At 49.9% G+C, this 27,978-nt stretch overlaps 1 protein-coding gene and 1 long non-coding RNA gene across 4 annotated transcripts; one reads left to right on the top strand and one right to left on the bottom strand.

The window, feature by feature from the left end:
* Nucleotides 1-14: 14 nt before the first annotated feature.
* DNPEP (aspartyl aminopeptidase) lies at nt 15-9,753 on the bottom strand. 3 transcript variants are annotated; one of them, XM_082466615.1, is made up of 15 exons: nt 9,681-9,753; nt 8,987-9,080; nt 8,814-8,902; nt 8,605-8,718; nt 8,295-8,420; nt 7,947-8,077; nt 7,576-7,651; nt 7,357-7,464; nt 6,536-6,613; nt 5,467-5,550; nt 4,281-4,441; nt 3,846-3,885; nt 3,619-3,720; nt 525-692; nt 15-154 (listed from the first exon to the last, which is right to left on the bottom strand). In XM_082466615.1, exons 1-15 carry the CDS (start codon nt 9,684-9,686, stop codon nt 104-106), a joined length of 1,428 nt encoding a protein of 475 aa, XP_082322741.1. In that variant the 5' UTR covers nt 9,687-9,753; the 3' UTR covers nt 15-103. The 3 variants fall into 3 exon arrangements, with proteins under 3 accessions (XP_082322741.1, XP_082322742.1, XP_082322743.1); XM_082466616.1 differs by lacking the exon at nt 9,681-9,753 and adding an exon at nt 9,543-9,662; XM_082466617.1 differs by lacking the exon at nt 9,681-9,753 and adding an exon at nt 9,493-9,655.
* On the top strand, nt 9,296-22,831 carry LOC309663152. Its single transcript, XR_014265125.1, has 3 exons — nt 9,296-9,532; nt 9,971-10,444; nt 20,407-22,831. It is a non-coding gene; the product is annotated as an uncharacterized lncRNA (long non-coding RNA).
* The last annotated feature ends 5,147 nt before the right edge of the window (nt 22,832-27,978 follow it).

The raw sequence follows: 27,978 nt of genomic DNA on the forward strand, positions 1-27,978 counted from the left end.
CACAACAGAATGAGTTTGAGTGAAAAATCCACTTTAATAATCCAGCTTCAGCTCAGCTGAGAACTTCCCCTCTCAAGTGCAAGAGAAGTCCTTCCAAGAGGCCTCAATCCACAAGGAGGTTATGGCTCAGAGAAGGGAAAAGTTCAAAGAAGCCCTAAAATAGTAGGCAACATGGAATTTGAGATTAGTAGAGACCAGATGGGGGTGCCCCACTGCTCACCGTCCACCAACATGGCCCCAGCTAGAGAGGAAGGCATAGTTGCCTCACGCACACTTGACAACTGCCCCAGGCTTCCCATCCCTGATCCCCTCTCTGACATTTCATTATCCTCTGGGGGCTGATCAGGGCCCCTGTGCCTTGAGAAGAATGGGGACCCTTCTTTTCCTACATGGTAGCACCAAGACAACCAGCCCCATGACGTAGGCCAGCCACTTAGTGATGGTGATGTTGCCCCAGCAACCAATCCAGGCACTAGATGGGGAAGGAGCCCAGTTGCCACGGTGATGGGTGGGGTGGGAGTCACCTTGAAGAGAGTGAGGGTCTGGAGTACTCCTGTGGTGCAGGCTGTCTCCCGGATGGAGTGCATGGCCAGTTGGGGGCTGCCTAAATCCAGCACCCGCAGCCCCAGCCGAGAAGCCAAGATGGGTCCAATGGTGGTCCCGCAGGGCGAGTCATTCCGGACCATGAGATCCTGGGGAGAGGAGGAGAGGTTCATGAGCAACATGAGGTGTGTGTTTATTAAGGCCCAGGAGGAAGTCACCTTAGAACTGCAGGGCTGAAAGGGGTCTGGTACATCGTCCACTTCGACCTCCTCGGAGGGTGAATGTGACCAGCATAATATCACAAAGCCAACACTAAATGGCAGGCCCAAAGGACAGCAGATTCTGAATTGGTCCCATTCTCTGCATCTGCATTACCACCACCCTCATCCAGCTACCATCATATTGCCTCCCACGTAATCCATTCCCCATATGTTGGGCAGAGGGATTTAAAAAATATGTGTATCCTTTATGTCACCTTGTTCCTTAACATGCACCCCTCCCTACCCACACACAAAGAAAAATCACTCAGTAATCTTAGTGGTTTTAAATACATGGCTATTGGCATTTTTAAACTATTTTATTTGTATTCTGGTAAAAAAATAAATAAGAAAATCATAATATGATGTTAGACATCAAGATTTTCCACATAAGGGAAAAGAGAATTACAAAACCAAATAAAGTAAGTAATAACTATTCTTTCTTAAAAAATGAGAATCACAGTATTAACTCATGTTTTTTAAAATACATATATTTTTTTCCTAGCCACGTCCATAGAAATGGCTCCAAAGCATTTCCCCGCCCCCAATAACAATGAACACTCATGGTGCCGGACTTCGGTCTCTAACATCAGTATCCATCAAAAGCTACCAAGTCTGGGGAGAGAAATGAACAAGATGAGCCTGCAATTTCTTATTGTGCCAAAATGCAAGACAACTTTCCAGAGTCATGACAAAGGCCACAGGAGTTATGTTGAAAGGGCTCCCACTGGTCAAAGTCATGACAACTTGAGCATGAAATAACATGATTACAGTGGACCAGGTTCACACTGAACCAACGAAACTGAACCAATGAAAATCTATGATTCTACATAATGATCATCAAAAAAGGAAAAGAAAAAAAAAAAATCCTCGTATTTGCCAGCATTTGAGGCAGCCATTAAAACACCTCACCTTGAAAAGTGGTTATTTAAGGGAAAGAATAACATTTGTCCTGTCTTTCCAGGAGGAACCATACTTCACAATAACCAAATGGCCCTACTTGATGGGGGAAAGCTCTACTTCACAGAAGAATGACAGCTAATAAACGTAAAAGGAATAAAAGAATGGGGGGGGCATTTTTCAGTAAACTCTAATGAAATTATGGATTTAGGCAAAGATTATCAATTGGTGTTAAAACCAGACACCTTTCTGGTTGATGGGGAACTCATCACTTGTACAGGTTTACTATCCAATCAAAAGAGAAAAACCTCCAGATGGTGGAGAGATTGAGGGCACCCCCCCAAATCCGGTGATCAATCTTATTATCGCTAAGAGTGAATCACCCAGATAATATGTGGATGACACAGCATGAAGAACACACCAGTCACGATGTCTTCTGGCCACAAATGTTTAACTTGAATCCACCTAGCCTTTAGATATGAATTCTAGATTATAGGAGATATAGGGGCTAGAGGCACAAGCTCAATGATGCCAAGAGGAAGCAAATCCAGGAAGGAAATTATAAAGGATGACCAGCCTGGTTTCTTCAAGTCAATGTTATTTAAAGAAAAAGAAAAAAAGAAAAAGGAGGCGGTGCAGCTTTGCTAGATTAGCAACCAGATACAACTTGTGGTCCTGAACTGGAAACTAAAGTTGGACAAACAACTGTAAAGAATGTTTTGGGGAAAACTGGGGAGAAGTGAAAATGATCTGTACATTAAATGAGATATAAATTTACTGAAACAAAAATTCACTGAAATGGAAAGGTGGAGAATACTGAGTGAAAAAATAAAGCAAAAGATATATCTAAAATGATTTCATTTTTTAAAAAATGTGTGTTAAGTATATACATAGAAAAAAATCTGGAAGACTATACACAAATCTCTGGGGATTGTTTTATTTTCTCATTTCCATTTATATTTTCTAAAGTATACATGTCCTGCTTCTGCTGTAAGCCATTAAAGAAAAATCCCCTAACATCTTCCTACTGCCTTGGAAGAAAATCCAAACACCCTTCCACAGCCTAGGAGGCCCTGCATGACTGGCTTGGGCAGGCTTCTCCCCCGTCCCCCTGCTGCTCTCACCCTGGCTCCACCACTCTGGTTCTGGCTCCTCCTCGTAGACCAAGCTCACTCCTGTGCCCCTGGGAGCTTTTGCCCTTGTCCCCTCTGGCAGGGATGCTATTCGCTCCTAGCTGCCTTGTTCTCAATACTTAGGTCTCAGCTCAAGTGTCACCTCCTCAGAGAGGCCTTCCTGAGAATGGAACAACTCAGCTCTACAAGGGGGGCGTGGCACTGTGCAGCAGAGAGAGCCCTAGGCTGGGGATCAGGATTGCAGGGTCCTAGGCCTGACTCACCAGGACCTGCCTGCTATGTCTGTCACTGGACCACCTGAGCCCCAGTCCCTGATATATGTATTATCCTAACATGTGTATTATATATTGCATATCTCTCTCTCTCGTTCTCTTCGACTAGATGTGCCATTGACGATGAGTTCCAGGTTTCTCGGCCCTGAACTTCTCTAATGGAAGCCGCCAGGGTGTGTAAGAGAGACACAGAGGAGCTGGGAGTGCTGGGTAGGGAAAAGGCAGGACTAACCCACTATGTGCCATGAGCACACTGTACCTTGAATTCCATTTTACAGGTGTGGAAACTGGAAATCAAGGCGTATTAGGAGTCGAGTCCAAGGTCACAGACCAGCACCATGGCAGAACCAGCACTGATCCCAGCTCTGCCTATATCCAAACTCCAATGCTCCTCACTCTACTGGGACACCCCCTTACTAAAGACTATCTACAAGGCTTCCCTCACTGGGGAGCTATCTGCTTGTGCCCCCCCACTCCCTCCAGCACGCCTTCCCAGGTAGGGCCCACCCTCACCTGCAGGGGCACCCCGACATTCCTGGCCACCTCTCGGATCAGGGCCTCTGAAACCGCATTTGAGGCGTAGCGTTGCTTGCTGTTCACCTTGATCACAGGGCCCTGGGGAGAGCAAAACCAGGAGTCAAGAGTGAGGCAGAGATGGGTGAGAGGCCCAGAGGGAACAAGATTAGGGCCCGGAACCAGCCAGGCCTCCAAGTCCCTAGGGAGAAGCAGGAGCTCCTCACCTTGTGGAATAAGGGCCGGTGGTTCTCCTCATGCTTGTCCCTGTAAGAGACAGAGAAGGGACGGGGATGGCAAACAGGAGCTGGGCCTGTCAACACCCACCTCTCTCCCATAGCAGACATCACTAATGGATCACAGCATTCTCTCCCGCCCAGCCCAGCAGGACCTGAGAATCACGCTAAACACAGTGCTCCAGGCAGCCTCCAGCTACAGAGGGAGATAGATTTGCAGATAGAACCTATTTGGATTGGTTAGGCACCCATGACTTTGACCCAGCTGAACCTTGGAGCAGTCAAAATGAAGTCCCCTCTGAACCTCCTGGCAGAATGAGGAGGAAGGGGAAGGGGAGAGGCCGAGGCCCAGGGCTGAGCCCGAAGGCAGGTCACGCTCGGGTCTCCGGCTGTGTGAGGACTGCGTGCCTGGCACGGGAGACTCACAGGTAGTTGGGGTGCACAGCGTGGGCCATGTCTGCGCTGATCATGTAGGACTTGGGGATGGCTTCCTCAAAGGCCGTCAGGTGCTGGGGTGACGCCGAGATCCGCCGCAGCACCAACTCCGTGAGCAGTGACTGTGCACCCTGTGCGCTCTCCGACCCCACCTGGCGATAGCAGAGGCCTGGCTCTAGGGGTCCGGGCTCGGGGGCTGGAGCTGGAGGCCAGGCAGAGGGGCCCACGACCCAGACTGGCCCAGGACCCCACTGAGTCAGTGGGTGGGGAATGTGGGCTGTTATCAGCAACCTCCCAACCCTGTGCCACCAAAAAGCTGATGGTGAGCTGGGGCCAAACTGATCCTCGGCCATCTCCAGGGCAGAAATAGCACTTTCCAGTCTACTTCCCTTCTTGGCTCCCTTCCTTCTCCGCTGACCCTCACATCTGGGGCTTAGCACAGGTGCCCCACCTAACTGGTCAATCTTCTTTCATGTGTGTGACAGAGGCTGCTACCTGTCCATGATCCCTTCTATAACAGAACACCCGGGTTGTAGCTGAGCATCGGACCGCCCGGCTAGAGATGACACTCCCAGCTTCCCTTGCAGCTAAACATGGCTATGCCAAGTTCCAGGGAATGCAGGCAGTGATGAATGCCACCTGTGGGTCATGCCCTTAAAAGGATGGGTGGACACTGCCCCTTTGCCCTTTTCTTCCTTCCTAACTCAGTACAGACACGGCAGCAGAAGCTGGACAGCCGCCCTGGACCCTGAGATGGACACCATGTGTTTGGGGCGGCAGAGACCTGTCCTGAACTGCTAACTCCGACCTGTGCGGTTACCTGGAGAGAACTGTGCAGCTGTGCTGGCTCTTCCATGGCGTCTAAGCCTGCACCCTAACCCAAGCACACAGGGAGAGGACCCAGCCTGGGCTGAGTCCTGGCGCCACCAGGGTGAAAGGGCAGAGCCCCTGTCCTCGAGCAGCTCACCACGTGGCACACAGAGAGACGTGGGAGGTGTGGTCACGCTAAGAGGAGATACGTGCTGATCCAGAGGGGACACCGAGCGCTGAGGAAGCACAGGCAGCGTCCCACCTGTCTTTGCAGCCTCCAGAATAGCCCTGGCTCACCGTGGCTGCTGGACACAGCTGGCTACAGAAGACTCCCCAGAGGAGACCCTCCCCAGACCCCTTCACGTACCTCTTCGTTGTCGTACAGGGCAATCATGCGCACGTGAGAATCCGCGGCCAGGGAGGCAGGGGATGCGCAGGAATCGATCAAGGCCTAGTTTGGGGAGAGAACCAGAGAATCATCCTCCCCGCTCCTCCTTCCATAACTCAGCCCACCAGCACCTCGGGGGTTCACACTCGCCGGCCTGCTTCCCACCGTCATGGCTGGAGTGAAGCGGGCTTGGGCTGTCACTGGCCTGCATCTCGCAGGGTGCTGCCTGGTGAGGGGACATGCAGGGCCCTTTACAATGGGATGGAGAAACCCCTCTCTGAGTGTTCTCCCACACACAAAGGCAGGAGGATGTGTAAGACGGAGGGGAAGAGCTGAGAATCCTGGAAAGTCAGGAGGACCACACAGATCACGTAAACTAATTGGCCTCAGTGAAGAGACTGAGGTCCAAAGAGGAGACTGTGACTCCGTCAAGGTGCCGTGACTGGCTGGCCGGCTGCACAAGTGGATATGGGTCCCACGTCTGGCTCTGGTCTCAGTTACAGCCCAAAGTGTGTCTCCAGGAACAGGATGGGGCACAAAGGAGAGTATGAAAAGGACAGAGGGAGGAACAGGGATGAGACGTGAGGAAGAGAGGGAAGTAACCAGGGTAGAAAGATGGTAGGGAACATTAAGGTGACCAGGAGGAAGAGAGACCACACCACTGAGATCCCAAGGCTCAAAGACGGCTGGATGGGCTTAAGCCAGGGCTTGGCGGGGAAGGCGAGCAGGGAGAAGAGACAGAAGGATGATATTGCCGTATGGGATTCGAGAGCCTTTCCTGTGAAGCAGAGATTAACTTAAAGGAGAAGCAACAGGAGCAGGGTTAGGACAAGACACTGTGATGCCCTAAACAACCTCTCAGCCTTCCCCCTACCTGAGTCCCTGGCCCCAGGCCAGTGCAAGGATGGGGCCAAGAGGAGCGATGCTGACGCTGCAGCATTTAGGCCCCTCCCCATGGTCCACCCTGCACCAGGGGCCTTCTTATGACCCATAGGGCTTGAGGCAGTCCCCCCGCCCCAGTGCTCCTGGGGGTGCCCCGGCTCCTCACCTGCAGGGCACAGAAGCAGCTGTGCAAATTATCCAGCCGAGGGGCAAAGATGAACTCCTCATAGGCACCACCCAGGACCTAGAAAGACAGGACAGTCATCCTGACCTTCATCCCTTCCCCCGGACTCACCCTCTTCTCCCAGCTCCAAAGGGCCTGTGCTTGAGCGAGTCTCCTTGGTTCCTTGTGCAACCTCTCCCAGCCCCTGGCCTAGAGCAAGCATTAGGAGCCCGCTGTGCAGAGCTGAGCAGAGAATGGAGAAGTGCCGGGCTGAAGCTGAGGGATGGGAGGGTGGAGGCCCGTAGTTCGTGACCAGTTCCTGTGGGACAGGAAAAGGGAGGGGCTGAACAAGAAAAGAAGAAGGAAAACTAAGGAAATAAACAGAGGAGACCGGATGAGAAACAGAAACAGCGCATGTTCAAACGAGGCCGAGCGTCCAAAGACATAGCAATCTCCTACTGTCGGCAACTGGGAGAGACACAAGGACAGGCTCCAGGAAGAGGAGGGCCACATCCAGGCCTCTTGTCCTTAGAGGTTTGGAGCCAGCACAGGTCAAAGTGGACAGGGACCCCTGTAGCAGAAACTCCTGGGGAATCTGTGGAAAGCTGATGCCCAAACCCCACCCTACACAGTCAAGTAGGCAAGTCTGAAGTGGGAAACCTGCCCTTTTTGAGACCCACTGCCCTGGAAGCAGAGCGGGGTGGTGTCTACTGGGAAAACAGGGATGAGAGTAATTGGGGGACTGGCAGAGGTGACGAGCGCTTGAGGGGACATGCTGGGATCCCAGAGGTCCCCACCCACGAGTGCCTGCAGCTGTTCCTCACCGCAGGCTGAGTGTCCGCAAGACACAGCTCCATCTCCAAGATGTCCTCGGAGCTCAGCCCCAGATGGGCACAGAGAAGGGACATGAGCACCGAGTGGTGCCGGTCATCCTGCAGGGCAGAAGGATGCTGGGAGGAGGGTCCGCTCCTCCCTCTCTCCCCTCTCAGAGGACCAGTCTCTTCCCCCCTGCTCACCCCTTCCCATGAGCAGGAGGCTCTTACTACAGCACTGAGAGGGCCTGGCTCAGGAGTCCCCTTCTCCAGCTCCTCCTGGACTGCTGTAGCAAGAATGGGAACCCTGTGGGGAGACACGTGAGGGGGTGTGTGTGGGGAGGACCAGAGGACACAGCAGGGCGGGACACCCCTGAGCTCAGGCATCCCCTGATGGGGAACTGCCCTGGTCCTTCAATTCCCAGCTCGCTCCCCACATGGCAGAGCTGTGAGGGCCCTTGGACATCAGCTGGGTCCCAAGAGTAGAACCTGACAGTGGCCACCGTTAGGTAGTGGTCTCTCAGGTCCCAGCGGGGCCCCTTCCATCAACTGGTGCCACACCCTACCCCTCCCAGTCACCACAGCCTCCACTCCAGTCTCACAGGTGCATCTCCATGTTGGGCCCAAAGTTCTCATTGACGTTTCGCTGCAGATGGATGGCCAGGTGCGGGATGCGAAGAATGGGCTGGCCCACGTGCACCAGCCGCTGCTCCAGCCGGCCTGAGGTAGGGCACTGTGGCCAAACAGGCGGGTCAGCCCAGGGTGCCCTCGCCCAACTGCAGTTGGTTAAATCCCCCACTTCACCCAGACTGACCAAGGTGGTCCTCTGACCTGGACTGCCCCTACCCCCCTTCCCCGGGGTGCTCTCCACAGGTTCCCTGAAGGAAAGTGACAGTCAACCTTCAGGCAGCTGAAGCTGAGAGCCTCCCAGATCCAACCCCAGTTCCCACCTTGACAATGACACGTCCAGCCAAGGTCAGGTCACGGTCAAACCAGGTGCTCCAGATTCCACCACCATAGGTCTCCACACCAACCTGCTGGAAGCCCACCTGGCTGCGGCGAGACCGCCGTTTCACCTGGGTGGGACGATGGGGAATAAGAATTCAGCGAAGGCCACCCGACGTGATTTGGAGATGAGACAGACGGTTGACAAGCTAAGTGACAGAGAAGGGCCCCAAGTGTGGAGTAAGGGGGTGACAAGTCTTCCTCCCTGCTCACCCCCTGATGCCGCCCCTCCCCAGCACAGCCCCAGTTCCTTACCCGGAGGCAGGGGCTGTCCGTGTGGGCCCCAATGAGGCTGAAACCGTTGCCAGGAACATACTGGCCACCCACAGCAAATGCGATGATGGTAGAGGAGTTCCTGGTCAGGAAGTACTGGGGTGGCGGTTTTGAATTGGATTAGCCAGCCAGCTGGCGCAGGACTTCGAGCCCCAGCCTAGGTTCCTGCCTCTCCCACCCCACCCTAGTACCTTGCTCTCGGGCTTGATATCCCAGCTCTCCGTCTCCTTGAGTTCATGGAAGCCAGCCTGGAGGAGGCGGTTGCGGCACTCGGCTACAGCTGTAGGGAAAGAACCCTCTCACAGCGATGGAAGCCGGTAGAACATACCGGCCACCACCTGCCTCGGCTGCCCTGGTCACTCACCGTGGAAAGGAGAGGGGCTCCGGTTCACGAACTTGAGGAGTTCCCGGGCCGCTGCTTGCACCGCCTCCTTGCGGGCCCTGCCGCTCATGGCCACCTAGCGGAGGGGGCGCTCAGATTCCTACGAGGTCTAGGACCCCTGATCTATCTAAGCTTCGGGAACTCTCCCAGCCAATCCCCACGAAGTGACCGCTCCAAGGCTCAGACCTCTGCTTCCGCCCCTTTCCCCACCGAGGGACGCAGATGCCGGCCCTCCAGCCAACCAACCAACCCCCAAAGTACCACAACCAGCGCTGCGCTCCCCGCCCGGCTCGTCCCAGACGGCCCACCCCCGAATCCGAGCTTCAGCCCAGCCCCCCAAGTCCCGCCCCAAGTGCCCGACCAGCTGGAAATCCCGGTCAGTTCCCAAACTCAGAGCTCGCAATCGGGCCCCTAACTCTGGGCCGGCCTGTACCAAGCGCGCGATCCCCTCCCGGAACCAAAGCCCTGTTCTCTAGGGAACACTCCACCTCGGTGTCTCGCAGGCCACCCTTTAACAGCCCCAGGAAGGTAAGGTCACCCGGCGCCGGACTTTCGGTTTCGTTTAGGGTCGGGCGGAACCCCCACGTCAGCAAGCGCGCTTCTGAGCTTGGGCCTGAGCGGGCGCCTGGCCGGGTCTGCGATCGAAGTTCGTGCGGGGCGAGCGGTGGCCACCTACCTGCATGGCCTTACGCGTGGGCCTGAGTCCACTCGCACGGCCCGCCCCCACTCCCGCCGCCCTCCCCGTCCCGCCCCGCCCCCGCCGCTCGCCCCGCCCCCGCCGCTCGCCCCGCCCGTCCCGCCCCCTCCACGGTGGTAGCGGGTGCCCTCTGCCGACCGGGAGGTGCTAGGACAGCCGGGAACCGCCAGCCCCCGCCCCTCCCCCGGGTCAGGGAGTCCAGGTAAAAACGTCCCTGCTAGCTCACCTGGGCCGACGGGTGCTGTACAAAGTGCTCTCTCTCTCCACAGGCACCCTGGTGATAATAAAGGCAACGTGGCTAATGTTCATGGAGGGTTCACAGTAAGTTTTAGCTTTATGATAAAGCTTAATGTGCTAGCTTGTTTCATCTTCACCACTGCCCTATCAACTTTGTACCTTTACGGTCCCCATCTTATACGTGACCAAACCGAAATACAGAGACGAGTAACCTGTCCAAGGTGGTAAGTGGCACAGGTGGGGTTTGGACTCAATTAATTTGATTCCCGGGGCCTGGAATAACCCACTTTCAGATCTTTACTGGGTTTTATCTTGGTAAATGTTATGTTACACGGGAGGTCCCTAAGCAACAGAGAAATTAATGACTTGTCCAAGATCACATAGCTGTTTGGATACATCTGGAATTTGACTCTGACATCTGTACTCTTTGCCCTTCTTAAAACGACAGAAAAAGACAAACTCCATATGTTCTTGGAGGCAATTCCCATATTCCTGTGTCAAGAGTGGTAAGAAGCAATTTAAAAAACCCAGGCAGGGACTTCCCTGGTGGCGCAGTGGTTAAGAATCCACCTGCCAATGCAGGGGACATGGGGTTGAGCCCTGGTCCGGGAAGATCCCACATGCCGCAGAGCAACTAAGCCCCTGTGCCACAACTACTGAGCCCGCGCCCTACAACTACTGAAGCCCGCACGCAGCAATGAAGGCCCCACGCAGCCAAAAATAAATTAATGAATAAATAAATTTAAAATAAATAAATAAATAAACCCCCAGACACACACCAGTCAGAAAGGCCATCATCAAAAAATCTAAAAAAAAAAAAAAAAGGGCTTCTGTGGTGGCGCAGTGGTTGAGAGTCTGCCTGCCAGTGCAGGGGACACGGGTTCGAGCCCTGGTCTGGGAAGATCCCACATGCCGCGGAGCAACTAGGCCCGTGAGCCACAATTACTGAGCCTGCGCATCTGGAGCCTGTTCTCTGCAACAAGAGAGGCCGCGATAGTGAGAGGCCCGTGCACCGCGATGAAGAGTGGCCCCCGCTTGCCGCAACTAGAGAAAGCCCTCGCACAGAAACGAAGACCCAACACAGCCAAAAATAAATAAATAAATAAATGCTGGAGAGGGTGTGGAGAAAAGGGAACCCTCCTACACTGTTGGTGGGAATGTAAACTGGTACAGTCACTATGGAAAACAGCATGGAGGTTCCTTAAAAAAACTAAAAATGGAGCTACCATATGATCCAGCAATCCCACTCCTGGTCATATATCCAGAGAAAACCATAATGCGAAAAGATACATGCACCCCAGTGTTCATCGCAGCACTATTTACAATAGCCAGGACATGGAAGCAACCTAAATGTCCATCGATGGAGGAATGGATAAAGAAGATGTGGTACATATATACAATGGAATATTACTCAGCCATAAAAAGAACAAAATATGCCACTTGCAGCGACATGGATGGACCTAGAAATTGTCATACTAAGTGAAGTAAGTCAGACAGAGAAAGACAAATATATGATACCACTTTTATGTGGAATCCAAAAAAATGGTAAAAATGAACTTATTTACAAAACAGAAACAGAGTCACAGATGTAGAAAACAAACTTATGGTTACCAAGGGGGAAGGGGGGGGAGGGACAAATTGGGAGACTGGTATTGACTTATACACACTACTATATATAAAATAGATACCTAAGCAGGACCTACTGTATAACACAGGGAACTCTACTCAATACTCTGTAATGACCTATATGGGAAAAGAATCTAAAAAAGAGTGGATATATGTATATGTATAACTGATTCACTTTGCTGTACAGAAGAAACTAAGACAACATTTTAAATCAACTATCATCTACTAAAAATTAGTTTGAAAAAAAAAAAACAAACCCAGGCCCCTGCCTAGCCATTGATTCTGATCAGGACTTTGGTGGCCCCTAGATTCAAAACAGGGGCCAACTACCAGGGTTGTTATCAACATTCCAGGGATTACAGGTCGATGGAGCAATCTGCCATTTATGTACTGGAGTAGGAATGTCAGGGGAGTGGGGAGTAGTTGGAAAGATCCTGCAGCCCTCAATTCAAAGGAGTAGGTATTGCAATGGAGTATTCAGGAATATACACACTAGGTGATGGGTTAAATTCATGGCATTCCCTAACCATTCGCTGCAATGCCATTATGTATAAAGTTTCGCTGCTGAGTGGAACATGGAGAGAACATTCTTGTTCTCTGAGGAGCCAGAGGCTGGCTACTGGGGAAGGGACACACTCAAGGACGGTGACAAGAGCTAAAACAGGGATACAAACAGGGGTAAGGGAGAGGGACTTAAAAATCTTTAACATTCTGATCACAAAAAAGAGTACATGTTCACAGCATTGCAAATCAACTGTATTTCAATAAAAAAAATAAGTGAAAATAAAACTTAATTCAAATAAAAATAAAAGTGCATTGTCTGATAGTTAAAAAAAGAGTACATGTTAATGTGAGCAATTCAAATATCAACAAAATGCAAAACTTAGAAAGTGAAACTAAATGTTTGAAAAATGGAACAGCCGGTCTTAATAAAAACAAAACCAGGAATTCCCTGACAGTCTAGTGGTTAGGACTCCGCGCTTTCACTGCCAAGGGGGCAGGTTCAAGCGTGCCAAAACAAAAACAAAACAAACAGAAAAAAACCCAAATCCTCTTAAGAAACCAGAAATCTACAGCAGACATTAGTAGGGAAATATAGAAGTGTCCCTGTTCAAATCAGAAGCAAGGTACTGATGAGCTATTATCACTGGTAGTCAGTGTGGACCTGCAGTCAGAGCCAGTGTCACAAAACAAACAATTATATATAGAAAAGCACAGTCTGTCACTATTTGTAGATTATTTGATTAGCAAGAAAATAAACAGACAAGCTGTTAGAACTGGAAGAAGGGGTGGCCTGATTGGAAAAATCATCAGCTTTCCTGTACAGTAATCAACCAGAAAATATAATAGTAAAAAGGTCTTATTTACAAGAACAAGAAATACTATTAAATTCCTAAGAATGAGCACATGCATGACCCAATCTCACTGTAACCAGGGAAATGCAAGTTAAAAATGAGATACCATTTTTGATTTGTCAGATTAGCAAAAATGAAAAAGATTGGTAATATCAAATGTCGGAGAAGGCTTGGAGTAATGGAGTATGCTTTTCTACCCAGTTTCTGTGGTGTGAACTCTACCCGTGGCTGATTCTAAGCTGCCAATGTGAACTGAATGTGGAGTTGGGAAGGAATGTGGAAAAGTACACCATTGTGTAGATTTCCACCAAACAGATGTAATAGACACAAATAACCTTAGGAACATAGATTTATAGTAAAATAATTAGGAAAGTGATGATTTTTGAGTATTTATTATCTGTTTGTAATATAATTTATTTAATTGTAAGCTTAAATAATTTCATTTTTATTGATTGCTGTGTTTCACAATAGGACCACAAAATTCCTGGAAATTTGACAATCAATTCTTATGAGCTGGTCCAAGTCGGTTCTACCACACAACTTCACCCATACTGTACACCTTTGTTCCTCAAGTTGTGATTCGTTGACCTGGGAATTTTTCAGAGATTCAGAATCTCAAGGTTTACCCCAGACCTACTGAATCAGAATCTGCATGTTAACAAGATCCCTAGATGATCTGAATTCACATTAAAGTTTGAGACACAGTGTTTCAGAGTACCGTATGGCAGTAAAAAACAATGTGAGGTCAATCTTTATGTATTATCATAGGGAAAAGGGCCAAATTTATTGAGTGAAAAAAAAAAGTAATTTCCAGAATAATATTTATAGGACAAGAGTATTTTGGTAAAACTCTCACAGTGAGCTAAATTCCTAATTTTATATAAATATGTATGTAAATTCATGGAAACGGGTTTGGAAGGAGAGTGGTCATCTCTGGATAAGGAAATGGTATTGGGTATGAAGTGAAGAGTCAAGGGGGGACCTCGGCTATCCAAAAAAAAGTCTCTGAGAATCATTCTTGCCCTCAGCCTCCAGAGAAAACCTTCCCTACCAGCCCTTAGTTGGTGTTTACAATGCTACCATTATTCATTTATCTTCTTGGTTTAACAACTATTAAAGTGCAAATGCCTGTGAGTTAACATAGCAGTAGGTTATACATTTCAGTGTGAGTTGATTTGATATGTGGGTCCTTTCTGATCCATCAGTTTATGAGAGAAGGTTCCTAAAGTAGTAATTTGTCACATAATGCATTTGGGATACAGAAGACCAAAGCAAAGCTGTAAGGAAGAGAAGGCATGTGGAGTGTGTGTGTGTGTGTGTGTGTGTGTGTGTGTGTGTGTGTGTCCTGCCCTGTCTGCTAAAATGGATACAGGGAGGAGCTGAATCACATGATCTTGATTTCCTGATGCCAAGACAGCCCTGGGTATCTCATCGCTGGTAGATATCTTGGTTGTTTCAATAAGTAAATAATTTGCTTCTGGGTAGAATGATAGGGTCTTGCATAACACGGTACAATTTGTTCTCTTACGTTGTTGCTGGAAGGGCAGTTTAGTTTCCAACACGTGTCTTCTGCTCAGGTCCTGTTTTCCAAGTAAGACTCAGCTGAATAAGAACTGCAAATCCCAGGATGCCTTGAGATGAGTAGCTCAGGCAATATTATAATTTTCAACCAATCATGTTCTAGGAGGGAGGTTTGAAAAGCATTTTATATAGTTACAAAGAATGAAGTGCCTCTACAGGTACAATTTCCAAGATATATTACTAAGTGAAAAAACAAGGTGGTGCAGAATAGCTGTTATGGTATGTTGTCATTTGTGAGTATAAATACACAGATACACACATAGTCTTACGTGTTTAATGTATGTCAGGAGCCACAAAAAATGGTAACTGACTCTGGAAAGGAGAAATGGGGTAGCTGAGGGCGGGGGAGGTGGGTAGAAGAAACACTTCCTTTATCCTATAAAAAGGATTCCTATGAATCCTATGAATCCTTTTGCACTTTTTGAATTTTTTTCCTATGTGTGTACGTAGAAAAACTTTAAAAAACTAAATAAGTAAAAACTAAATAAGTTTTGAAAACTAAAACTTTAAAATACTAAACTAAAAAGTAACAGGTGGAAAGATGATCTTTAAATACTTTCTGTGACCATCATTTTTGTTTTCTTCTGTACCCTCATTGAGTTGGTAAACATTTGTTGGTTAGCATTTAACCCTAAAGGCTTCAGTTTAAAAATACCTACTTAGGGGGTTCCCAGGAACTGAGATCCCACAAGCGTGCCACATGGCCAAAAATAAAAAATAAAAAACCCCACTTAAAGCTGTATTATCGGGACTTCCCTGGTAGTCCAGTGCTTAAGACTCCGTGCTCCCAATGCAGGGGGCCTGGGTTTGATCCCTGGTCAGGGAACTAGATCCCACATGCCGCAACTAAGACCCGGCGCAGACAAATAAATAAATTTTTAAAAAAAGTTACATTGTTTATTAAAAAAAAATCCATATTATCCTCTGATATAGAAATTGTGTCGTTTGTGTTGGATGGAATGTTTCTTTTGATATTGATATTTTAAACAAAAAGTAAACTGCGAATGAGGTAGGGAAACCCTCAGAAAAAGGTACCCAACTCTGTTAATTCCTCACCTACACAAGAACTACAAAGTATTGATCCTACCTCTTCCCTGTTCCTCACTCTTCTCGTCTCCACTCCCCTCCGACCCATCATAACTCATCTGTTCCATCTATAATCACTCCCTTGCACACACGTCCATGTTCCTTGCTTGCTCTAGGTTTGCTTACTTGTCTGGCGGAAACCCAAACCCTGACAGCAACCAGCTCCCCATGCCTCATGTCTGCACCTGGCCCATAGTAGATATACAATGAATATTTATTGAATGGATGAAATTTTTTAAAGTGATTGTTATTTGTGAGAAATGGCCCTCGTAGAATACTCCCTAGCAATAAAAAGGAACAAACTATTGATAACCGCAGCAACTTGGATGGATCTCATAGGCATTATGCTAAGTGAAGAAAATGACAAAATTATAGACATGGAGAACAGAGGAGTGGTTGCCAAGGGCCAGGGAAGGTGGGGGAAGGGATGGGTGTGACTCTAAAAGAGCAGCGCAGGGAACACCTTTATGGTGGTGGAATGGTTCTGTATCTTGGTTTTTTTTTAAACTCTTTTTAGATCAGACTATTTTTTACAAATATTTATTTATTTATTTATTTATTTATTTGGTTGCACTGGGTCTTAGTTGAGGCAGGCGGGCTCCTTAGTTGTGGCATGTGAACTCTTAGTTGCAGCATGCATGCAGGATCTAGTTCCCTGAGCAGGAATCGAACCCGGGCCCCGTGCATTGGGAGTGCGGAGTCTTAACCACGGCGCCACCGGGGAAGTCCCTGTATCTTGATTATAATAGTGGTTGCGTGACTACACATGTGATAAAATTAGGGATGCCTGTTAAAACACAGGACACCCAGGTAAGTTTGAATTTCAGATAAACAAAGGATAATTTCTTAATATAAGTGTGTCCCAAATATTGCATGGGATATACTTACACTAAAAACAAAATTTAACTGAGTGTCCTTTATTTTTATTTGCTAAGTCTGACAATCCTGGATAACATGGCATAGAACTGTACACACACATTTCACCAATGTCACTGGCCTGGTTGTGATACTGTACTGTAGTTGTGTAAGATGTAACCATTGGGGGAAACCAGGTGAAGGGTACACAGGACCTCTCTGTACTATTTTTGCAACCTCCTGTGAATGTATAATTATTTCAAGATAAAAAGTTTTTTTTTTTTTTTTAAAGGCCCTCAAAAGAAAACCAACTGTTCCTGTGATAAAAACAAAGAGATATAGGGAAGTGCTGGTGATTAACCTTGGGAGTTTTATGGAGCATTGTAAAACCAGCATGTCACATAGGTCTTAAGATGTTTCCCTCTCAAATGTCAATGACCTTGTATAGTTATTGACAGTATAACAAAGTGGTTAAGCACGTGGGCTCAGGATCAGACACCCCTGGGTTTAAGTTCTGGCTCCTTCATTGACTGGCCATTTGCAGTGCTGTGACGGAGCCAGCTCACACTCTCACCCCTTCCAACTCCACATTCAGTGACTTCAGGCTGGTGGCTTGAGACCGGCCTGGGAGTATTTACACCACCGCAATTGACACATCCTACAAATCAGGGCTTTGTTCCTTTCCTCCAGAGAGCTGACTGTTAAACATTTACCATCATACCACAGACATTGAGCCTCAGTTTCCTCACCTGTAAAATGGGGGAAGATAACAGTAATAACCTTATAATGCTAGGAAGATTAAATGACATAATGCATGTGAAGTGCTTATCATTGTTTGTCAAATAATAAATGATCAGTAAATGTTAGCTATGATTACACACTACTATATAGAAAATAGGTAAACAACAAGGACCTACTGTATAGCACAGGGAACTATATTCAATATCTTGTAATAACCTATAATGGGAAAGAATCTGAGAAAGAATATATATATATATATCTGAATCACTTTGCTGTACACCTGAAACTTAACACAACATAGTAAATTAACTACACTTAAATTAAAAAAAAAAAGGTTAAGAAAAAGTTAGCTATTATCATCTCTGAATCTTATCTCTCATATTAAACTGTGAGTAACTTGAGGGCAGGTTTATGCCTTACTTTGATACCTTTAGTGATTGGCACAGGGCCTGAAACACAGTTAGTGCTAAACAAATGTTTAGGAAATTAATGAATAAACCACAAGTAGTAATGACTTGAGGGGCTACACCTCCAGAAAATGCACATTTCATCAGAGGTGTTTTAGGGCACACTTCTTGATCTTTAATCTTGGAGGTTTCAGGCCCTGTAGCAGGCAGCTGGGGAGTTCTGGGGAGCACTCACACCCTCAAGGCTAGTGGCTGCCCTTGCAGGCCTGGCCCTGACCTCCTAATGTGCCCCTGCAAAGCCGGCTCATGCCCCCAGGTGGCAGGGAAAGACCCTCACCTCATCTTCCAGGAGCCAAGATGGGGCGCTTCTGGCTCCGAACCTCTCTGACTAGAGGTCATTTAATCCTCGCTGGATTTGTCCTGTTTATTTTGGTGAACAGGGCTGTTTAATTTCAGTTCGTATTTCTAGGTGTGCCTGCTCATTTTTCTTCCCTATTATGTACTCTTTGCAAGCACTTGGGTTTGAGTAAATATGTCTATAAAGATCCAGGGACTGGCTTATTCTTTGTCTGGTATTTTAATGGCCTTTAAACAGTGTCTGCTCAGGTAAGCATTTTATAGATGAATCGAAAGTTAGAGAATTCTGTTCTCAGTGGCTACTGACTCCTTCCAAGCTGACAGCTGGCCACCAGCAGCCTCTGAATCACAGCTTTTCATCAGTAATAAAGTATCAAAAGCCGACACCCATCTCTGGACAGAGAAACCAACCAACCCTGGTCAGCCAGATATGGGACCTGGGGACCATGGTAGGTATTTCCACTCCAGGGCAGTGTTTAGGATAAGAATACCTAGAGTGCTTTTTAAAGTGCAGATTCACGAGCCCCACACTTGAAAATTCTTCTTCGGAAGATTTGCACGAAGGCCCAGGGGATGTGCATTTTTAACCATGCTGCAAATAATTCTATCTTTAGACCATTCTGAGAAACACTAATCTAGATTCCCCAAACCACGAGTGCCAATGGGTGGGCTGCCCTTGAGCTCAGTGCCCTGTTGTGGGGTGACACGGAGAGAAGTTAGGGAGCTAGATTGGGCTGTTTGGAGCATTTCCTTTTTTTTCGCCTCGCTGTGTGGCTTTCAGGACCTTAGTTCCCCAACCAGAGATTGAACCTGCGCCCTCAGCAGTGAGAGTGTGGAGTCCTAACCACTGGACCGCCAGGGAATTCCCTGTGTGGAGTATTTCCATCACCACTTAGCACACTGTTCTGCCAAAGTTAACCAAGAGGATGATGAATATGTTCCGGTGAGCCACTTGCTCAGGGTCTAAGTTGTCAGCAACTTGAGGACAGGAACGAAGTCTTGTTCATCTTTTTATTCCCCCAGTCCCCGAGCCAGTGCATGGCTCACAGCTGGGCGCTCTGCGCTGGCTGGGACCTTCCCGCAGGAGAATACAGGCCTAGAATGCAGCCCTGGTTACCTCAGGGTAGCCTGGGAGCCAGTTGTCGGGAATGGACGTGGCGGAGAGGCTGAGCGCCGTGGTCACCTGCTGGCCTCCTCCCGAGCTGAGCCCAGGTCTGTCAGAGGCTGAATGGGCACCACCAGCCCCTCCCCTGCCTTGACCCCTCTGCTCTGAACTGCAGGGTCCTGGTCTATCCCACAGGGCCCATTATGATATCATCAGTGCAATTTGAAACAGTAAGGTCCTCACAGCACCCAAGGGTCAGTCTAGCCTACTGTGGCCAAGGGTCTAAATGATGACCCTTGACCTGGGGAAGGCTGTCCTGTATTCCAGGAGGCTACAGAGGTCTGTTTCCCCTGCTCAGACTGTGAGCTCCAGGAGGGCACAGCCCACGTCGGCCTTGTTCATGCTGAGTCCTTAGTGTCTAGCACAGTGCATGACAAGTAGTAAGTGCTCAAAGGTTTTTTTGGGTGCATGAGTACATGAATGAGAGGCTTGGCTGGCTCCAGCCATCCATTCGTTTATTCATTTGACAAATATGTTTTGTGCGCCTGTTGCGGGTCAGGCTCTTGTCGATCTGAATAAAACTCCTTTTCTGTCCCGAGGAGCTCCCAGCCTGGTGGTGGGATGCCAGAGACACATCCTTTGTGTAATGGTCCCTGACAAGGGCTCTATCCGAGGTCTAACGGAGGTGGGGTTGCAGGGAGGAGCACACGATGGCAACAACAGGCTCTTAAGCCAGAGAAATGGTACGTGGTCTGGCAGGATTTCCCCGGCCTGGGTAGGCGAGCCCCATCGGCCCCAGGGCTCTGCCCGTGCGGACGACCAGGCTGCTTGTTTCTGCTAATACTGCAGCAGGGTGCATCTATAGAAGCAATCTATAGCACACCATTTACAGCCATAACGAAAACACAAAAATCAATCCCCAGCGCTCACTCCCATCAACAAACGTGCTTGCAGAGCCTTGTGAGTGTGGCGCACAGCTTTAAGGTGCCACGGGAGATACAGGGATGGAAAAGTGAGGACTCTGACACAGGGGACTTTGAATCTCCCTGGGGAGACAGGACACATGGAAATGAGATGATCAGTCACACAGAGCGAAAGAGTGTATGCCAAGTAGTGAATGCAGGTTCTGGAACTGCACTGCCCAATACACTAGCCACCAGCCGCCCAAGCAGCTTGAAATGTGGTTAGTCCGAATTGAGAGGTGCTGTACATATAAAATAATGTATACATCAGATTATGACAAAATATTCATATATCTCAATTTTTGACCATTGCTTACATGTTGAAATAATAATATTTTGGATACATTGGGTTAAATATATTGATCTCACTTGTTTCTTTTACTGTTTTGAAAGGTGGCTACTAGAACATTTGAAATGACATATGTGGCTCCCGGTTACATTTCTGTTGGACAGCACTGGTCTAGGAGTTGAGGGGACCCAGCGAGGGCCCAATAGCCTGTGCTACTACAGTTGGGAAGAATTCTGAGGAAATGAAACAATTAGGAACAAGCAACAGAACACTGAGGAAGGGTGTGGGAAGACATTTGAGAAGTTTGATCATGAAGGGAAGGAGGGGAGATGGCAGCTTAAGGAGGCAACAGAGTCCCAGGAACCATGTACACATCACCGACCCAGCCCTTCCTCCCGCTCCTGACGTCTTCCAAAAACATGGTGGTACCTCCAGTCACTCTCCCATGCAATGACTCTGGAGGAAGTCTCCTTCCTCTCAATCCTGGACAATGGGGAGTTGGCCTGTGAGCTGGGTTTAGATGCTAAGTATTGGCTGATTCTCAGCCCTGGAGAAAGGGAAGTGGTGGGGGAAGGGAAGGGAGCTCAGGGACCCCCGTGCTGTTGGAGCTAGGAGTTTGGTCAGTGTTTGAAAAGGGGAGGACTTCTCAGAGGAGCAGAGTGGGAGGAGGAAGTCAGCCCTCAAACCTGGTCAGACAAAGCATCCACTGTGGACACATTTCATCAGGAGAAATCAGGCAGCCTGGATCTGATGTTCCTGCCTCTGCCCTCCCACTCAGCCACACGGAGAAGCCGTAAACACTCAGATACAAGGATTAACTCTGCGTGTGGTGTCTGGGACATTGTGAACAACTCTTGGTAGCTGTGTTAAAATTGATCTTTCTAACCCCCAGCACCTAGGATGTGGGGCCTGGTACACTGCCAGTGTTCAATAAATATCGATGGATGGAGGAAGGAAGGAAGGAAGGAAGAGAGGGAGGCCCTGGGCCCACAGGCTTTGAGAGACAGTGTATGTCCAGGCTGTAGCCTTCCTGGGTTAAAGCTCTGCTCCTAGTCTCTTATCCTATTAAGTACTTTTTAAAAACCTCTTAAGGCCTCTGTAAAAGGAAAGATAATGTGAAGAATTCCAGGAGGGTTGGACGAGCCTGTACCGGGCTGGGGGTGGCTGAGTTAGTTCCTGGACCAGCAAAGGAAAGACTCCCGAAGCACATCAGAAGCCTGCAGTTTTCCGATATGGCCACTGGAGGGCACTTCAACCAAGTAATACCAGCTCTCCTCCACCTCTCTTGTCCTTGGAGAGCCCAGATTTCAACAAAAGTTTAAAAATCATCACAATAATGATAGCTGTCCTGGTTGAATATCTAATAAGGGGCTAAACACCTTAAACATATATCATCTCATTTAATATTCACTACAATTGTGAATTATTTTAGCTATTTAGAAAAAACTGAGGCTTAAAGGAGCCGAAGAATTTACTGAAAACCCCCTAGCTAAATACAATTTGGGAGTAAGAACCTGAAACCAAGCCCTTGGGCACCGACCATAAACAATGAATACACAAGAAGCTGAAAAGGAGACTGGATAGAAGCAGAGTCTGCTACACAAATATTGTTATTGAACAACTTACACATATATGAAATTGGAAGACGGCTTACAGATAATTTGTACGTTTCATACAGTAATGTTTCTTTTCTTCCCCCGAAATGATGTAATTAAATAAATGAAGTGTTTCACAATTCATGGTGTCTTAACTTGGAGGAAATAAAGTCATTGTAATACAAGGCAGGAAAAGATATTTTCGTTTAACACTTAAATAGCACTTACCATGTACCCAGAACTGTTCTCAGCACTCTATGTAAAGTAACTCAATCCTCGTAGCCACCCTCTGAAGGATGCACTATTATGATCCCCATTTACGATGAGGAAATGGAGACTTGGAGAGGGAAGCGACCTGCTCAAGGTCACATGGCTGGTGTGAGGCAGACCTGGGATTAGGGGCCCAGGCAATCTCTGGAATTTGGGAAACCGGGCTGAAGCTGGCCCTTGAGAGGGGAGAGGGTAAGAGTTTCAAAGGAAGAAGTGCACTGTGGAGATGAGGGTATTCCAGACAGAGGGAATTAGCATGGGCAAAGGCTCTGAGGAGGTGGGAAAAGACGAGGTGAGGAATCAGGATCGTGTCAGGCCTGGGCTACGGAGTCCACATGGCAGAGACTTGCGCAGCCAGAGCTCCCTGGGGCCTCCTAGGGGTGGGGAAAAGAAGAGGGGAACAGCAGGAGTGCCGGGGATGGGGCTGGGTGGGGTGGTGCTCCAGTTCAGGGAAGAGCGGAGGCCACCCTGCCTCCACCCCACCCCTCTCCAGCGACTGGCAGTTTGGGAAGTGCAGTGTGTGCTCAGGAAGCAGTCGGACTGGATTACAGGGAAGATTAAAGGAGCTAAATTGGGCCTGAGGCTGGGGGAGGTGTGCGAGAAGGGAGCAGCAAAGGGCCAGCAGCTGGAGGACCAGGAGAGGCTGCCGGGAGCTAGGGGTGGGGGCGGGGATCCCACATCGGGCAGGAAGTCCTCCTGACCCCAGTAAGGCTGGAATGTGGGGTCACCAAGCAAGGGCATCCTCACTTAGAGGGAGCTGGGGGAGGGATGGGGGCAGAGACCCAGCAAACCCGGCTGGGGGTTGGGGGGCAGGGGCCCTGGGGGAGGTGGAGACAGACCTGGAGGGGGAGGGGGAGGGGAAGAGGAGTGACCTGGAGAGGAGGGGAAGCTGTGGGCAGAGACTCAGCCGGAGCCCCGTCCTGAGAGGGTGTCTGGCACTGCAAGCCCGTCCAGGCTGTGGAGTGGGGACACAGGCTGCCTGTCGGGTGTTGGTGGGGAGCCCGTAGCACTACACTGAGAAGCAGCTGGAAGTGGCCTGGGGCCCTGTAGCACCCTCCTGCAGTCCCAGCTCCCCCTTCCCAATCCCCTCCCCTAGCCTGAGTGGCAGCGCCGGCTGTGGCCCCTCCCAGCCCCCAGGGCAGGTGGTCAGTGGTCTATTCTGGTACCCAGGATGGCTGGGGAGCCTGGGGAAAGGCAGAGGGAGAGCTTGGCCCATCTTTTTGAGGCTGGATGGGGAGGGGGCAATGTGGGGGCTCTCTGGGACAGTTGGGGAGATAGAGTTCTGAGCACTGTGGGTGGGGAAACAAAAATTCCAGTGCTCTCCGTTTTCAACAAATTATATCTCTCAGGACCTTTAAAATTGGGAAGAGGAGTGTATCTGGGATGTCTTTAGGCTCTGGGGCCTGGCAGCAGGGCAGTGGGAATCCCCAGCAGCTGACAGTGGACCCCAGAGCTTCTTTAGAACCTTGAGGCCACAGGACCAAGCCCAGCCCCCAGTCCCAGTCTTCCAGGCAGCCTCTCCAGGACAGAATTGTGGGTGCTGTTGTCTAAGGCCTCCTCCCAGGCCTGTTGGGGGCAGTCTGGGGCCAGGGTGCCCTGAGGGGAGCCTCTCCAGCCTGAGGGGGAGCCCCAGTGCCTGACTGGCCTGACGGTGGCACAGGGCAGAGTGGCCCCTATATTCCCCAGACAGGAAATCTTCAGTGCCCCCTGGCTCCTGTGGGATGAAGGCCAGATCCCTCAGCTGCTGGTCCCTAACTCCCTAAAACCTGCCCCTTCCAAGCCCAGCCCCCTCTCTGGAGGGCAGTGGAGTTGGGGAGAGGAGGAGGGCAGAATGTCAGGAGGGATTTGTCCACTACTGGACAAAGGACTTTTCAGTGGAGATCCCCGGGTAAGTCCAAGTTAAAAGGGGAAGGACCTAGAGCTGAGCCTGCCAAGTCAGTCTATGGCAAGGCCTTAGCGACCACACAGAGAAATGAGCTGGGTTTCTAGGAGCCATGGACTAAGGCTCAAAACCAGACTTTTTTTTACTTGCTGTGCAACCTTAGGGAACTTACCTAACCTCTCTGAGCCTAGTATCCATAACTGTAAAATGAGGTTAATAGTTACTTCCCAGTGTTGTGAAGATCAGAGATGCAGTGATTTTATGTGGCAGGTGTCCAGAATACCATGCCTCGTATACAGTAAGTGGTAGCTACGTTATTATCAGAGACAGCATAGCCTGTGATAGAGAGATTTGGAGTTAGGCAGTCTCGGCTATGAAACTTGGCCCTCTATCTGCTGTCCTAAAGCAAGGACTCAAGCTAGTTCCTGGAGCTCTATGAAACAGTTTCCTTATCGGTCCAAAGGGGATAAAATATTTTAGTAATGGCTGGCACTTACTGAACGCTCACTGTGTGCCGGGCACTGTGCTAAGTGCTTTACGGACAATTTCTCATTTAACCTTCCCCAAATCCTATGCTGCTTTATCATTTTACAGGTGAGGAAACCGAGGCTCAGAGGGGTGAAGCAACTCACTGAAGAGTGGTAGATCCAGTTTGAACCCAGGCAGTGGCCCAGCAGCTGCTCCCCAAATTCCTTCCCTTGTCCTTACCTCCGCAGAGTCAAATGGAACTTAGACCATTGACTGTCTATCTGGACAGGTGTGAGAGGGTAGACGACTGGGGCTATAAAAACACTGAGAGACTGGGGGCTTCCCTGGTGGCGCAGTGGTTGAGAATCTGCCTGCCAATGCACGGGACATGGGTTCGAGCCCTGGTCTGGGAAGATCCCACATGCCACGGAGCAACTGGGCCCGTGAGCCACAACTACTGAGCCTGCGCGTCTGGAGCCTGTGCTCAGCAACAAGAGAGGCCGCGATAGTGAGAGGCCCGCGCACCGCGATGAAGAGTGGCCCCCACTTGCCGCAACTAGAGAAAGCCCTCGCACAGAAACGAAGACCCAATACAGCCAAAAATAAATTAAAAAAAAAACAAAAAACAAAAAACAAAAACCACTGAGAGACCAAGAATAGGTGTCTTCTGGAACCCAAGACTCACTTTCATTGTGTATTTGGATGATTCAGAGAATAAGCATTTGAGCCAGCAGTAAGAACAGCCCAGGGTGCTGTCATGGGCTGTGGTCTGGAGTGGCAGAGAAGACCCTGGGGTCTGAGTGGACTCCGAGCTGACTGTGACTCAGTTGGCTGGAGGAAGAGGAAGGTGAGCCTATAAGGCTATAGATAGCAACTGTGCATAGCGGCCCTGTGAGGTCATTGCCAGCGTGCTCAGCCCCTGTTTAAAGCACTCTACAGCCTCAGAGGGATGTAGAAAACCTGGAAAGCACCCAAGACAGCAGGGATATGACCAAACTGGAGGGGCTGAAACCAAAAAAAGCCTATGAAGAAAGATGAAAGGAATGGGGATAAAGCAGGGAGAAGAGAGGGCTGAGTGATGGCACTAAGAACCTGGCAGAGAATTCCAGGGAAGAAAGGAAGCTGCTTTTCTCTATCTGGGTTAAGGTCTAAGAAAGAAAGAAGGGGCTTACATTTCAGCAGAGGGATTAGAGTTAAGCCTTGAGCGACTCTCTAGGGTGTGAGTCTGTGGGTAGGTAGAGAAGCCCATGAAATCCCCTTCCACGGAGGTTGGAGCAGGGCTCAGTGACACCCTACACCTTCTCAGCTGCTCCCAACTCACCCTGACACCTTCCCACTCCAATTCTCACACCCCTGCCCCTCTTCCACCCAGATATACCCTAGTCTGGTCAAAGAGAGTTTTCTCTTGTTCTTCTTGGGGGTTTCAGCTGAGGGGAGGGTGCGTGTTTGTGCTGGGGAGAGTGGGCTCCCCTGCCTCTTTAGGAAATGGCTCAGGACTGGGAGGATTTGGAGAAGTTCAGGGGTATCCTCCACAGATAGCTGGGAATTGTGGGGAGGCGGCTGGATGTGGTGGGGGGAGAGATGTGCGGGGACAACTGAGACTCCAAGAGCCCAGGAGGGGGTGGGGGGCTGCATCCATTTTGTTGGGCAGGACCAAACGCTCACACAGTCAGGGTGGGAGCCAGGGGAGAGGGAGGAGGAGAGGCTGGGCAGTCAGGGGGAACCTGGGGGGAGGGAGAACGTGTGTCTATGGAGGAGGCTGATTCCATTTCTGCTGGCAGGTGTAGCCAGGTCTCATCAACACAGGGTGGGACTGGGTCTGTTCTGGGGATGCGCCAGTGTCTGGGTTTGGCTTGATGATGAGTCTATCTGAGCAAAAAGGCTTCAGAGAAGGCAGCCCCGGGAGGCAACTTTACAGAAGAAAGGGCCTCTCTCACTCCTCTTTTGGTGGTCAGAATTGGGGGGGGGGGGGATGTCCAGGATATTTCATTTTAAGCAAGGAGAAACTGAAACCCAGAGAGGGGATGCAACCAGTCCAAGGTCACTCAGCTTATCCAGGGTTGCCCAGGACTCCGGCCTCCTGACTCCCAGCCATATGCTGCTTCCAATGCACCAGGATGTCTTCCTGGGGACCTTCCCTTCATGCTAGCAAAGCCCCCTCCTCTGCCTTCAACCTGACTTCCGTCTCCATCCTCCCCACCTCAAACCTCTTACTGATTCAAATAACACCTGAAATTTACAGGATGCTCGGAGTCCACAAAGCACTTTCATCTCCACCATCTCGTTAGCTCCTCCCCTTGAGGCTCAGCTTCCCCCACCCCTCCTCCCCCCTCCTCCTCCCCAGTGTGCAAGGCATCCTATTTGGTAGAAGTTGGGAGCTGGGAGGAGGTGAGATTAGCCTCAGACTTCTCCTACTTTGGCAGAAAACCTGCAGCGCTCCATGTCTGTAAAAGGAATGTGGGGCTGGAGGGTGTTGGAGCCGGGGCTGCGGAGCCTACCCAGAGAAGGAGCTAGGTCAGGGGGGTGGGGTGCCGTGAAGGAAGGGGCCCAGGAGAGGGTCTGGGGTCAGGAGGTGGAGAAAATTGGGAGAGGGAGGCTAGGAGGCCTTAAGCCAATGAGATGTGGACGGTGGCAGACGAGAGGGGGTGGATTGCTGGCTGAGCGCGTGGCAGGGGGGCCAGTGCAGCGCGGGGGAGATGAGATTCAGGGAGAATCCTGACGCCACCCTTCCAGCTGGGCCCCCCAACTCAACCTCCCCCTGGTGATATCAGGATGAAACAATTGCCTCTGGACATTCCTTCCCTTTTACAGTCACTCCCGGCTCAGCCGCCTGTGGAGCTGAGAGGAAGATGGGGGTGGGGCGGGCAGCACGGAAGGGGACTGTCGTGGGGAGGGGCTCTGGGAGCACTGAGCCAGGGAGGGCTCAGCCAGGGACTGCTCCATGTCCCACCCTCTGAGCCCAAAGACTCAGGATGTCAGAAGCTGTGAGGGCTCCAGAGATGACCCAGCCTGATCCCCTTTCACATCTAGGCATGACAGGGCCAGAGAGGAAACGGGAATTGCCCAGGTAGTTCAGATGGTTAGTTGGTGAACTTCCAGGATAAGCAACCACATCTTGGCCTCTGCTGACCACCCCACCTCCACACCCCCTTGCTTGGGCCTCCTACCTCCCCACAAAGCTGAGGCAAGAGCCAGGTCTCAGAGTTCATACCTGCTACACTGTCCCCAAGGCTCTCACGCAATGGCTGTCTCCTGGCCCAACCCAGCTTGCGATGGAAGCATGAGGATGCTGGGAAACAGAAAGAGGAGGAGGATGGGCCCTGGACAAAGGGACAAAGGCAGAAAGAGGCAGATGGGCCCTTGATAAAGGGACAAAGGCAGAAAGAGGAGGATGGGCTCTTGATAAAGGGACAAAGGCAACCCTGGAGGTGGGGGTCAGTCAGTGGAAGGAGGGCGCACCG

The sequence above is a fragment of the Balaenoptera physalus genome (genome assembly GCF_965194825.1).
Source record: "Balaenoptera physalus genome assembly, chromosome: 6".
NCBI lineage: Eukaryota > Metazoa > Chordata > Mammalia > Artiodactyla > Balaenopteridae > Balaenoptera > Balaenoptera physalus.